Below are 14,819 nucleotides of genomic sequence, written 5' to 3'. Positions count from 1 at the left end.
TGGAGCGATTGAATGTGTGACTTGACCCTTTGAAAGCCCCCTCCCCACCCCCCAAACCTTCAAAATCGATAAACATTTTCCATAATGAAAATGGATTTTCCCCAAAAAAAAAGATCATTTCTCTCTTTGAAAAGCCCTAAACTTCTACGTGAAAACCGACCCACAATACAATCGAACGAACCTGGATAAGTAGTAACAGATTATTCTTTAAATTGCAACCTAACCTCTAAGGTGTGTTTTTGATTCAGTATGCAAAGTACACACAATAAACGTAAGTCATTTGATAAATGAGAATCGATCGGGATGATTCTGCTGTGGAGTTCGTGCATTGACGTGTATTGTTGCAGTCGACATCGAAGTGAATCATGAACCGTCAACGTGGCCAACGTTCTCCAAAAGCCCTTTTAAAGTCTTTCATGTCGTCCGGGAAACACCTGCTGCGAATCGTGATGACGGCTTACGGTTTGAGCCCATCCTCTGAGGATAACACCAGGAGCTACATCATCAGGACCATACAGATATTCAACGTTTCAATGCTGCACGTTATGTTGGTGTATCTCAATTCTCCGATAATACCATTCAGGCTCGACACTCTGGCTTCATCGCAGAAATTCGTCAGCCATGAATTGGTTCTCCTCTCGTTATTTTCGGTTTGGCATCTCGTTAAGTGGAACAGAACCAAATTCGTCGATTTAGCCGAACAACTGAAGCAGATGGGCGCCAAGCTACAGCTCTGCATCGACGGGAATAGATTTGGTGCAGCGATCACCGTAGCTGCGTTGTACGTGGTGTCTCGGCCGTTGGTCCTCACCGTCTCATTCTACATGACTCTAAGTGACGAGCAGTTCTATGAAAGATATTTCAGAATCGCCTATGTCCCGAAGGTGCTGCCCAAGCTATGGAAATTCGTTTTCTTTCTGTCCGTAAACTGTTCAACTAAAATCGTATGCGACATGTTGACGGTTTTCTACATGACTGTATGCCTGGATATCCTGAATGTTCTGAAAGTTTTCGGTAGACGTCTGAAAGCAGTCTCTTTCAAACACCTCGACCTGAAGACGACGTATGAGATTTGCGGGAATCACTCGAAGATCAGGAACTTGATGGGCAGGGCCGAAGAAACGTTGAGGCTCTTGGCGTTCATCTTGATCGTTTTCCATTTCATGCACATGTTCCGTGGACTAGCAGCGTTGTTCGGTTTCTTCAAAAAGAGGAAGGAGTTCCCGCAGTTGCTGTACATCGTGGACAGCTGCTTGGCCTCTACTGTGTCCCTGATGTTCGCCGTGATACCGGCGTCGATGGTGGGAAATGAATACAAGGAAGTTATCAGTGGTTTCCGCAGGTTGAAAGAGAACTTCGTTATGGAGTATCCGCGGATGAGCGAGGTGTACATCGTGCTCAATGACAAGGTCTCGAATCCGGACGATTTCGCTTTCACTGGTTACGGTCTGTTCGCACTTGACCGTAGCTTCATTTTGACGGCTTACGGTACGCTGTTGACGTACAGTTTGCTGATGTTGCAGGTTCAATATTCCGATTGAAAGAATATTGACAAGAGTATAAAGATCCAAATCTATGGAATTTCGATTCATCTACAACAGGGATCATCAACGCGTGGCTCGCGGGCTATATATAGCCCTCGAAGCTATTTGCCATGGCCCGAGCAGAACGTTTTACCTCTTGAGGGGCGATTGTTCAAAACATTTTTCCTCAGTCGTGTAGTGATTTAGGGGTGGTTTCCTAAGATTCAATAAAGCAATTAGATGGCAGCGCAAAATTGTTTACTTCTTTTTATTGGCTCCTGTGTGAACAAACTTTAACTACAAAAAGCCGAAAAAATTTGATTTTTCTCATTCAATCTCCAAAAAATGTGATCAATAACCTAGATAAAACGTGTAAATTTTTCAGCTGCATAAGGGGGCGCTCAAGTGTTCTAAAAATGTGTTGTGGGCCACTTTAGTGCTCTAGAAATGTGTCGCGGGCCGCTCAAGTGCTCTGGAACTGTACCTCGCGTCACTCAAGTTTCGGACCACTTAAATAATCTGCGAATGTGCCGTGTTTATCTTGAGTGATGTAGAACTGTGCTGCGGGCCGCTCAAGTGCTCTAAAACTGTGCCACATGTCACTTAAGGGAATCTCTAAATATTACGAACCGCTTAAATGCTCTAGAATAATGCCACGGGTCACTTAGGACGGTATTCACCCACATGGTTTAAACTATAGTCGCAATTTTTTCATAAGAGAACGAAACGGATTGGTTAAATTGAGGTTTTTAACCAATCTATGTTGATCTCTTATCCAAAAATTGTGACTACAGTGTCGGTGAATACGACCCTTAAGCGATCTGTAAATTTGGCGCTTAGTTCATTTTTACAAATTAGGTTTGGAAGGCCACATTTGGCCCGCGGGATATATGGTTTAGCATATACAGCGTAGAGTGTGGGTCGCAATGAATTTCTTAAAGAGTAATTGTGAGTTCTTAGCCTTAAAATACTATTGAAATTAACAGAAATTAATTATAATAACATATAAAGGGGGTTTTTTTTTGAAAATATTTTTTGCATAAAAAAAAAAATAGATTACCTGGGGGGTGCATAGAGGGACTCGTGCCCCTCCCCCCTCGCAAACGTCTCTGATTTCAACACATGCGTTAGGAGGTAGAAGAGCTGACGATATTTTGCTGAAAAGAGGTCGAGGGGGGGTTCAGAGTTTTGTTGATGGGGGAGAATCAAAAATGACTAAAAATCTGCTGCCGTAATACTTGAACGGCCTCTTACTCCCTTATTTGCTAAAACCATAAAACCAAAAAAAATTATTGGTAATGTTCTTTTTTTCAAAGTTTTTAGGTGTGGTTTCATTGAGTAAACCCAACGCGCCTACTTAGAACAAAGAAGTGTCACACATTTGCTTATTGCTAGGCAATAACATGATTTGCTTGCAAGTGGAGGGGACTGAATTATGTATTTTTAGGTGATAAATCACTGGTAAATGCGTGATAAATTCGCAATGGCTGAACAAATTTTATAAAACTTACAAGGTATTCGTATTTTATACGACCCAATCGTGTGTTAACCTCGAAAAGTTCGTGCACCGATATAATAATGAATGAGTGAAACACATCTGACCTTCTCTTGTTTACTTTGTAATTGGAAGTATCAACGGTTCGCCAGTTATTTGCGGCAGGTCGAGTTAGCTATGCACCCTGTAAGTATAAAATCATGTGTTTTTTGCTTCGTCCTTGACTTTTCTCTGCCCTGTGTTCTCAGACTAAGTTACAAGAGAAGAGTTCAAATGTGCTTCACAATAACGTGTCAAACTAAATGAGGATGCATCTCTTAGGCGGAAATATACTTGGAAGTCTGGGGGGGGGCAAGGTTATTATTGCTGGGGGGGGCACGATGATGATGATGTCAATTCATATACACACATAGACGCTGGGACCACGCCCTCCCATATTTCCGCTCATACAAATACAAATACAACGCCACAACAGGCAAATTGCCCAACGAGGTGGCTGACTTAAGAACATCATGGATCCCCGAGCCCCTACCTACTACTGCTACACTACACATGCACCCCCCCCCCCCCGTGGAACCCCCCAACGAATCGGTACATGCGGGAATGTGCGTGTACGTGTAGTGCAACCTGACGTAAAGTTTGTTTCCGTGTAATGCTTGTTATGTGTAGTGCTGTCATCTGCCCCCAGTTTTACTAACTATGAGTGAAGTGTTATGGTTGAATGATTTATCGTTGTAGGACTGTTGCTCTCTGTGGCAATGCTTCTCTGTGCTCATGATGCTTCTTCCCCTTACGGACATCCTGTGCTCAAAAACCCAGTTGGAGAAGTTGGGGAAAAAAACAGTGTGAATGCAGGTAAAACGCGTTTTACCCATTTGAATTCAAATATCTCAGTGAATACTTGCACTTAAGCCCCGTTTACATGTGCAATAAAATATCCCGGCAAGTTACCCGTAACAGAGATTTTCGCTACAACCCGTTTACATGGCGTTTAGTTTATGCCGGTATTTCCCCCCCCCCCCTCTTCTTTACGGAAGTCGTCACTGATTACGTGGGTTAAACGGAAGTGGTTGGCTCAAGATGGCTGACGAAGGAGCTTACAGTAGTTTTCGCGGCACAAAGGATTTGATGGATCTACGGAGATCAGTCAAAAGAGTCCCATCTTTGTTGCGGAATAATGGTTGGTGACTCCGACCTCCTCTCCCATAATCCTTCGTGCCGCGGAAATTGCTGTTAGTTCCTTCGTCGGCCATCTTGAGCCAACCACTTCCGTTCAACTCACGTGACCAGTGACGACATCCGAAAAGAAGAGGGGGGGGGATACCAGCATAAACTATATGACATGTAAACGGGTTGTAGCGAAAATCCCTGTTACCCGGAACTTCCCGGGATATTTTATTGCTCCTGTAAACGGGGCTTTATAAACGTGGAAGTTTTTTTTCTTTTTTGTTAGTCTTAGGAGAGACAAGGCAAAAGTTTTCTAGTTGGGTTTTTGAGGACAGGGTGTCCGAATAAAAAGTTAATTTTTTTTATTCTAATAACTGTATTACCCTTGCAACATGAATGACATATTTGGGGTCTATACGTTATTTGGATATAATTTTTTTTAAATGAAAGTATGCCTCTATGAGCAACGGTACGCCATAATTCGCCAGAAATCTGCCGAGAGCCATCTTCTTTTATTCTGCATTCTAACGTGTCAGTTGTAACCATCGTCGGGGACTATCGAATCGTGTCGACAATAAGTAAAAATAGAATGAATTTTATGCACTGAGAACTAAGTCTTATTATTTTCAATTATTGATAATAAAATGAGAAGAAACAACACGAATTTCAAAGTTGGATCATCTGTTTATTTGATTCGATCCAGATGTCTTACAAAATCACGGTAAGTAAGTACATCATGGTTTGTTGCCTGCTGGTTTGAGCTGCTCCTTCGGTTTCGAACCGGTTCCTTGGATAGAGATGGTGACATGCTTTTCCTTGTTCTCTTTCTCTTCTTCCAACGGAATCCTGTGGAACTTGATGCGGCAGGAAAATGGTCGGTTGCGCCTCATGCGGTGGAAGAGTTTTCTCAGACGGTGGAAACATGCAATCGAAATCTCCACGATGACTATGATGATGACGACCATCAGCAAAAGAAAAGCCAGCTCCACCAAGAAATCACACAGGAATCCTTCGATCACTGAAAGAGAAACGATAAGGGCATTCAAAGAAACACTGTTCAATACGTGGTAATATAGGCATTACACGCTGAAAGTAATCGATATCCTGATTCCAGTGAATGCACGGTAACCAGACGTCCTCATACGTCTTTTGAAATTTCTCACTTTTGTCCTCATTTTCAGGGTCCTGGAGATTTTTTCCTCTCCAGAGAATGAAATTGCACTTTGAAACAAAGAACTGTTCATCAGTGTGTGTTTATTCGGTTTTTGAAATGAAACTTCTTCAGCGACATAAGAGTAAAATTTTCTGAGGGAAACAAAATCCGTCAAAGAAAGTGGAACGCTTTCTTTTTTCTTCAAAACCGGTTCCGTAGAATGACTGATTGTTCAATGAAGTCTTGAGAAGCGGAGGAGTTGTGGTGGTAGTGGGGGGGGGGGGATGTCAATTGAGATTCGGCAGTATAAGAAAATAAAGTTGGGGGGGGGTTGGTTTGGACGCTTTGTGTAGGACAAAAACAGTTTATTACCTTTCTCTACCCCCATGACGCCACGTAGGCCGTGACGCCTATGTAGGCCTATAAATGATAAAATATTATACAATGCCCATAAAGAATATTATGGTTGTCTTATTCTAAGTATGAATAGCTTCTTGATTTTCCCCAACATGTTTATCGTATTTCTTTTTGAACGTGTCAATTGTGTTACAATTTACTACCTCCGGGGGTAAGCTATTCCATTTATTAACAACCCTATTAGAGAAAAATTCCCCCTGCGACACCATAACCTTGCATTGTCCCTTACCAATCGATACTTTATTTTCTTTTTTCTTTCAAACTGAGCACAACTGAAGTCTATCACCATCTATGGGCGATTTACAACCTAGTGAGTTGTGCCGGAAGTGTAACTGTGTGTGTACCTAACTGTCTAAGTGCGTGTGTAGTGCTGTGTTTGATTTTTCAGTGCCGCCATCTATATTTCAGAAGTGAAGTGAGTGATGTGTTATGATTGAATTGCATTTGTACTGTTTGTAGGTCTGTTTCTCTCTGTGGCGAGACTTTTTAAAGGGGGAAGATCGACTCGCATTCGCGCCTTGAAGTTGGGAACCACAGAAAACAAACTTCAGCCGACCAATGTGGCGACGGTTGGATTCGAACCCGGAATCAATTGATACTGGTGTCCCCTTGCCAAAGCAATCGATTGAGGGTGTACTAATAATTCATGGTCCATCCTATCCATCCCGTTTAAAATTTTGAACATTTCGATCATCGTCCCCCCCACTGACAACTACGTTCTTCCAATGCAAGCATCTTAAAAAAAAATGAAGTCTTTCTTCATAACTCAAGCCCCGTGTGCCAACAAGAACACGCGTAGCTCTTCTCTGCATCCCTTCACCCAAGTCTATGTCCCTCTGTAGGTATGGTCTTCAAAACCTTACAGCATTTTATCCGTTTTTAAAAAAAAATCACACACGTAGAAAATATTACATTTGTCACGGAAATCTTTCAGGCTTTTCTCTTCGGAATGTACTTCAATTTTAAGCGCGCGCCCCCAGACAAAAACTAATAGAAGAAAATAGATTTTAAATGAAGAACCCTCTTTTCCAACTCACTTGAAAGGTCTGTAAAATTACTTTACAATTTAAAATGGCATACTCACACACGATGGCAAGACCGTAGTGGGGGGCGGGGGGGGGGAACTAGGGGGTCCCTCCCCGAAATGTGAGAAAATGACCGGAAAAAGTAAAAGATGGCCAAATCTATCACTTTGGTTCCCCCCCCCCCCGAACGAGATTTCTGACTACGGGCGTGCTTGCTGGACATAACAATATCAGCGAAGTAGAGGTTGTGATATTTCTTCCGACTTTCTACGTAATATTACGTCGGAAACATCCGAGCAAGGGCGTAGCGAGGAAGGGGGGACTTGGGGTACCAGCCTGGTCCCCCCCCCCCGAAATGTGAGAAAATGACCGAAAAAAGGGAAAAAGATAGCCAAATCCATTGTTCTGTCACTTTGGTCCCCCCCCCCCCCCGAACGAAATTTCTGGCTAAGCCCCTGCATCCGAGAGATTAAGAAAAGTAAGTACACTTACCTGTTCCACAATTAAATCCAGCTTCAACGATTGGTGCCGACAACACCATCAGTGCGAGAAACAGCGTCAACATCATCGCCATTTTCAATGCTAGAAGAGTATCGAATTAACGTTGGTACTCCATTAACGGTACTCATCATCAATCACTACTACTACTACTACTCAACCAGACATGCATACAGTCCATCCACAAAACTGCACTTGCAGCAATTAACCCTTTAAGCGGCCAGAAATCACCAAACCCCTTCCAAAAAAATTTCTTATATTTTTCAATGAAATAGGCTTTCTTCCGATTCTCTGCAGATGCAAAGTGAAGGGGCTAAGAAAATATGGTCCATTGAGAGAAATCAACTTCACAAAATATCCGGGTTTGTCAACGCTAACATAAGAGCCATTTAAGGAGGCGAGATATCTCGTCACTGTTATGTGTCGTCCGGCGAGATATCTCGCTTAAAGGGTTAAGGAACAAATAGAACTTGGAAAGAAAGGCAAACATAAACGTAAAACGTAACAATGAGATTTTTCAGTACAATAACACGAATAAATAGTGCATGTGTAACCCCTACCCCATAATAAATCATGGCCGAACATATTATAGAAGCATACAATATACAAATTGTCAATATACGCCACAACAGGCAAATTGCCCGACGAGGTGGTTGAAAAAATTATGCCCATGAAAATCGTTCATCAGCGTCGGATTCTGCCCGAGGTCAGCGAAATGTAGAGAATTCGCCAATTACACTTCAATAATAAAAACACGTACAAAATGAATTTAAAACTTAACGCTCACGTCTTATCCTGGAACGAAATTGCAGATATTGTAGAATCAGAATTTTCCGGTTGGATCTCGCTCCTTACTCCTTCCGAATACTCCAGTCATGTGAAGATTCGACGATAGTCAACACGCGTTATATAGCGTACGTACAGCATGCTCCACGTGACCTGAAATCGGATCGCATTTTTCCAGAACATTCTACGAACATATTTTCACATTTTTTTTTTATTGCTTTACTGAAATCTGGCCTGGAGGGGGGTGGGGTGGAGAGAGGTCCGGCTTCTGGATTGGGATATGGAGCTGTCTTTGTATATTGTAATAATTATTATTGAATAATATTAATCTACAAAAAATGCATAAGAAAGATAATTTCGAGAATTTTTCAAAAATTTCGAGAATTTAGTAACTGTAGTTGTGACTGTCCAGGAACATGGGCGAGACCACATGGGAAAAAAACCGCTATCACAACTGCAATTCGGAATCCAAAATAATAAACATTCATTGTTGAATTTTCTCTTGTAAAAATTTAAAAATCTTCTGGGAGCGGTGGTAGCTCATGGTCTATAACAGACAGACAGACATGACCGCTGACCGCCCAGAGAGACCATCTTGGGATGATGTGCGCTCTTTCCCAAAGGGATGGACGGTCTCGGAGAGCCTGATATCAGACTCGATTGTGAAGGAGCAGGAGGAGGGGGAAAAAAACAAACAAACAAACAACAACACCTATTTTACCCCAGGAAGCACCATTAACATTTCGCGAGCAGACATTTAGTGCCCCTGAGGTTTACATTCTTGCATATGAAGAAGAAAATAATAATAATAATAACAGCAACAAAAATACAGTGTTGTACAACTTTTCAGTATTACATTCACTGGCTGAAAAATACACTCATTGCCATAAAAATTTGCGCACCCAGAAGAAGTCGTCAAAATGAAACGAAATTTTACACATGTAAGTACTACGTTGATATAAGTATTTTCTATAGTATTTTATATGATTTTCTAAGTGATTAGAAAATCCAAGAAAAAGGATCATTTATTGCAGAAAAAAGTACAGATGAACAGAAGTTTTAGTACTCTGTTGGACCCCCTCTAGCGCGAATGCACGATGCGATACGAACGGGCATTGAGGCACACAAGTTCCGTATGATGTCCTGAGACATCTCGTTCCACACTTGCTGTAAATGCGCCTCTAGTTCGACCAACCTCGTAGGGTGTCCAACTTGCTGTCCCAAATGATCCCAGATATGCTCGATTGGTGACAAATCTGGGGATAGAGCAGGCCAGGGAAGGGTGGTAATGTGGCGGAGACAGTCTTGTGACATCCTTGCTGTGTGTGGCCTAGCATTGTCTTGTTGAAAAATGGCTCCTGGGAGCCCTGCCGTGAGTGGCAACACATGTGGCTGAAGGATGTTATGGACGTACCGCTGGGCTGTCATTGTGCCATGGATCAATATTAGGGGTCACCGTGTATCGTAAGCAATGGCACCCTATACCATGACACCAGCTGTTGAAGTTGAAGTTGAAAAATTTCTGGCGGGGCCTATCTGTTTGCAGACATCAGCCGCCTTCAAAACCGGCCCTCGGGGGACCACTGTGAAGAGAAAGGCAAGGGTGCAAATGTTCGTGTAAGTGTAGAGTGCATGTATGTCAGTCAGAAATTGGGAGTACTGTCTAGTGGGGAACCCACAGTTAATTAAAGAGTTTCATTTAATTAACTAGGAAGTTTTAAATTGAACATGTCTGGACGAGCATGTTAGTAATATTAATTATTAATATTTTCGGCAGGAAAAGTGAACTGCTTTTTCGGCGCCATCTTGGATTCGCCGTATCTCATCCTCATTGGCCGGATGAGTTGCCAGTCTGGTATTGGCTGAAAAGAGAGCATACATACAAAAATACAATTTATTAATTCAAAATTAATTAGAAGGTGAAGAAAAATGAGGAATAGAATTAGTATTATTAAAAAAGATGGTAGTGGACAGATGAAGAAGATATTTTTGAATAAAATTTTTCCATTTCCAATATTTCAATTAGAAATAAATTTTTTGTTTTTTATGGGATTTTTTAGAAAATATTTTCGAAAAAGACGGGTAAAGGAAATGAAGAAATAGATAGAGTAAAAACGAAAAATTTCAGAAATTAGGTTTCTGGATGCTATTGCGCAAAAGTCTCTCGAGATTTGCTCGCTAGCTCTGCAAGTCGCTCATGAGTTTTTCAATGTGCTAGAAATTGCCCAGCCTCCTTTTGGAATTCTTGTAACAGTTCACGTTTGTCTTTCCGGGAGGTGGCTTTCATGATGTTTTTCATATAATTCTTTGCGATTTCATAAAGTTCGGATGTCGAGTCATATCCTTCGACGGATCCATCAGATTCTGCGTTCTCAGCCGTTGTGTCGCAAGGTCTTGACTCAGGTCTCTTGGTGGATTTTGCCGATGGCTGGGCAGCTGGCTCTACGGTGGCTCCTACGGTCCGCTTGGGGGTCGACGAGTGCCGTGGCTGGCCCTTGGTCGCTCGGGCTTGCTTGCTGGCTTCGCCGCGCTTTTGTCCCGTTTGTCCTTTCGGTGCTGTCGGGCGCTTGAGGTCAAGACTTAGCTTCTTTCGGCAGCTCTGTCTGTTTCGTAGGGAGGTCCGTAGGACCAGGCTGTCCAATCGCATTTGTTTTGTTTATTTTTCCATTTTCAAGGGAAATTTGCTTTCTCCGATCGTAATATTGCTTCCACACACTTCTTGGAATGAATGAAAAGTCAGAATATTTTTTCCGAGATTTTCTGTATTCAGCTGATGGGATTTTTTCATGAATATTCTCAAGAATTACGTCGGGAGTGGGCAAAGTATTCCGCGGGTTTCGAAGTTTGGCGAGTTCTTTTTTATACGATTCACAACCTCGGTAAATACTGATGTGGTCCTTCCCACAGTTGCAGCAGGTCGGGGGGTCAATTCCTCTGACGTTGCCGCACTGCTTGACATCGTGCGGGCCCGTACAAACCATACATTTAAGGGGGCGCTCGCACGAGTCACCGCTGTGGCCCCATGTCTGGCATCGGTTGCAGATGCTTAGTACCGGTCGACCAGGATTCCTCCGGTATCTTTCGATCGTGATGTCGATCAGAAGTAGATTTTTTAGATCGAATATTCGCTTCGACTCATCGGAGGCCGGCAGGTCTATTCTCCAAAGGGGTAGTAATTTACCTTTTATCTTTTTCCTGAAGAATTTGCACTACTGAAATCGGCGAGAACCCTTCGTCAATAAGTTCCGCTTGGATATCATCAACAGGCGTTGATGTATCGGGCCCTCGTAAGACCACGCTGAGGGTTGGGGCGTCCGGTGTGGATCGCTTTAAGATTTCTGCATTGCAAGTTTCTAGGTATCGTAGGACTTTGTCATAGTCACCTGTGTTGCGAAAGTGAATTTTGTACTCGCCGTGAGTTAGTTTAACTCGTACATTTTCTCGGCAGATTTCACGAATTTTGCGAGCTGTTGCCCGCCAGTGCCGATCCGCCCGCACCACGATCGAACGGTTACCGTTGCACTCACCACTAGATGCCGGTCGTTCACTGCCGGTCTCATTCATTTCTGGTGGCGGCACCTTCAGTTCGTTGCTGATTAAACGCGATTCGTCAGCTGATGCTGGCTCGATTTCGTGGGCGGGGTTTCCCTGGGAGGCACCTTCATCGGTGGGACTGTCGGTTTTTTCGGCTACGCACGCGCCACCATCGTCGAGGAACCCGTGGTCCGCCGGCTGTTCGCTGCTCGGCTCGTCGGCATCCATCAGACGATTGGGCGGGGCTTGGTCCACGTCGCTGTCGTGCGATTGGTTCTCGGCCGCCGGCTCATCCGCTGGGGCGGGACTGTTTTGAGTAGCCTCTTCGGTTGGGGCGTCGTCTTTGGCCTTTTCGCCGTCGTCGTTTTCCAGAATATTTCCGGGAGCGCTTAGCTTTTCAGGATTTTCTTTGGGTTTTGGATATTCTTGGCTACCACTCTTCTCTTTCGGAGGGTCTACGGTCGCCGTCATTGTGCTACTTGAATCTTGACTGGCCTCCGGGACCGACGTCTTCCGCATGAATAATGGAATTTCGTCCCATTTCCTGGCCCTTTTCCAGATGTGTTTGTTAATCTCATTCACATAGTCAGCCCAGATTTGATCGTTACCATCCTCATCGAAGAAGCAGTCGTAGCCTATTACGAAGGCTTGGCTAATATTCCACCTTAGCTGCTGCTTGAAGAGAGGAATCTCCGGGTCATCTGGTCTGGCTGCTATGGCTTTATGGTTTTCCATGGCCTTCCTCAGGAATTCGTCACCCGTGCAATAGAAAACTTCAGTTTCTGGGCGTCTAATCCTTGGGTGTGATTTTTCCCAACAGTCATAATGATCCCTGATGGTGTCCAGGAAAGCGATGGTGGCTCGGTTCAGGTCAACGTTTCGCGCCTTCTTCCGACTGTATTTTGCTGACAGCTTGTGCCATTCCTCGTTTTCTCTGTCCTCATCCAGGATCATTTCGTGCAAAAAGCATGCTGGTTGTTGGGCAAGAAGCTTTCGGTCTGCCATATTCCTATATTATACTGTTTTGCAATCTAAATTAATTGTTGGGGTTAATTAATTGATAGATCCGACTGAGTACGGATTCGTGCCTAAGCTTTGCTGTACTTCACAGCATTTCAGTATTCCCTAACATGAGAATTGGGGGAGCTCGATCGGAGCGTGCTCGCTCTCTCGTGTCTCACGCGAGAATCCTCCTTGACTTGACCTTGAATCGCCTGTTTGAAAAAAAGAAAAAAAAAAGACACCAGCTGTGGGAGCGGTGTGTCGCTGTAAAGCGAAGGCAGGATTGAAGCGTTCACCACGGGGGCCTCCACACACGAACACGATTGTCATCACTGCTCAAGTTGAATCTCGATTCGTCGCTGAAGACGACCTGGTTCCATTCCGGTGCAGTCCAATCCCGTCGTGCTCGACACCACTCCAAACGGAGGCGTTGGTGGGTGGGTGTCATTGGCAGCACACGTAATGGGCTCCGCGATACCAGATGTCCTTCAGCCAGGCGCCTTGCGATGGTTCGGGAAGACACAGGGGCCCGTAGTGAAGCTGCTGCCTGTGTCTGGATAGCGGCCAATGAGGCAGTTGGCTCTACTCGTGCGTTTCGGATGATGTGACGGTCTTCTCGACGACTGGTCTGTCGAGGGCGCCCTGAACCTGGTCGCCGTGTAAATGAAGTCTCTTCTGTCCACTGGTCCCAACACCTCCTCACAGTAAAATCAGAACGGCCTAGTTGACGAGCTACTCGCAGAGCTGACTACCCAGCTTCCATCATCCCGATGATTCTTCCCCTATCGAACTCTGACAACTGCTCATATGGTCTTCGACGGCGGCGTAACGGCATGTCTACCTCAGCATTTCCTTTGCAAACGATTAAATACACTCCAGCAAGCTCTGCTTACCTGTTTTATACTCCAAGGAGAACGAAGTTCAACGCCCTCTAGTGGCATTACGCAATGCGCAATCACGCTGCATTTCTAATCATTCGCATATCTGCCCGACATGTACCTTCAGGCCACGCAGTGATGGTAACTCGTGGGAAATTTCCCATATTCGTAGGAAAAATTGGCTAAAATTTGCCAAAATGGGAAATTTCTTAGCATTTGTGGGAAATTATGAGAGTTCATTAAACAAAAGAATTTTTGCAAAAAATAAAAAATTAATGCAGTGCAATACATTTCTATTGTAAAATACTTGATTACGTATTTTCCCCACTAGATGGCAGCACATTTTTCTGAATGTGTGGGGGGGGGGAATTTAGTCAAAAGGGAAATTATTGAGGGAAATTTCGCTGGAAGAGGTTACCATCACTGCTTTGACGTGATAGGACGATGTAGTCACGCACTCCGGCATGTAGTGTCTGAGATCTCCCTTTTGTTCACATACACACGTTATAGTGGGAACAATGCGGAATCGGTGTAGGTACGCCTGAAAGGGCCCATGTTCAGTTACGAACAAAGTGTTGCTTCGTCTCCACGGATGGTTTTTGAGATTTACCCTTTGTCGTACAGCGAAGGTGGGCCTTCCAGTAATTGCATGTGTCCATTTCTCTTGCCATGTCGAGAGCAGGTGTTGCTGGAGGATTCGTTTGGCCCATGACCTGGGCGGCAAAATGGAGCTATCCTCATGCTGCAGTCGTGTGGCCTCCTTCGCAAGCCGGTCGGCCCTTTCATTGCCAACGTTATTATTATGAGCCTTGACCCACTTTAAACTGATGTGACTGTTCGTAAGAAGTTGCTGTCTAAATTCTCTGGCCATTGGGTGCGGTGAAAGAGGGTTGCTGATTGCTCTGATGGAAGATAAGGTATCTGACTTGATTACTATCGTGCACTTTAGTGATTGAGCGATTTCTACGGCCTTGCAAATTGCTCTCAGCTCAGCCTGAAAGACTGAATTTGTGTCCCGCAGTTTGCTGTTCCATGTTTCCATTTCTTCGTTATGGTCTATAACAGTGTTTCTCAACCACCGGGCCTTAACACCAGGCCCGTCATTTGGGGGGGGGGGACAGGGGGGTCGTTGCCCCCCCCCGGCTTTTGAAAATACACTACAAATGGTACATATATATATATACAAGTATATATATATGCGTACCTTTAGTACATGCTCTTTGCACCCCCCCCCCCCCCACGGAAAAGGTTGAAATGATGGCCCTGCTTAACACTATCCACACCGGGCCGTGAGTGATTCACCGTTTCAATTTTCCCATTAATTTCTTATTAGTTGTGTGT

General features: G+C 44.1%; 1 protein-coding gene across 1 annotated transcript; it reads right to left on the bottom strand.

The window, feature by feature from the left end:
* Nucleotides 1-12,713: 12,713 nt before the first annotated feature.
* On the bottom strand, nucleotides 12,714-14,520 carry LOC149071595 (uncharacterized). Its single transcript, XM_089247995.1, has 2 exons — nucleotides 14,089-14,520; nucleotides 12,714-12,812 (listed from the first exon to the last, which is right to left on the bottom strand). The coding sequence occupies exons 1-2, from the start codon at nucleotides 14,518-14,520 to the stop codon at nucleotides 12,714-12,716; spliced, it is 531 nt and encodes a 176-aa protein (XP_089104121.1).
* Between the last annotated feature and the right edge of the window lie 299 nt (nucleotides 14,521-14,819).

This window comes from Pholcus phalangioides, unplaced genomic scaffold, assembly GCF_987345545.1.
Source record: "Pholcus phalangioides strain wild (caught in Gottingen) unplaced genomic scaffold, Ppha-v1.0 ptg000018l_1, whole genome shotgun sequence".
Taxonomy (NCBI): Eukaryota; Metazoa; Arthropoda; class Arachnida; order Araneae; family Pholcidae; genus Pholcus; species Pholcus phalangioides.
This window is presented reverse-complemented; position numbering and strand designations above follow the sequence as displayed.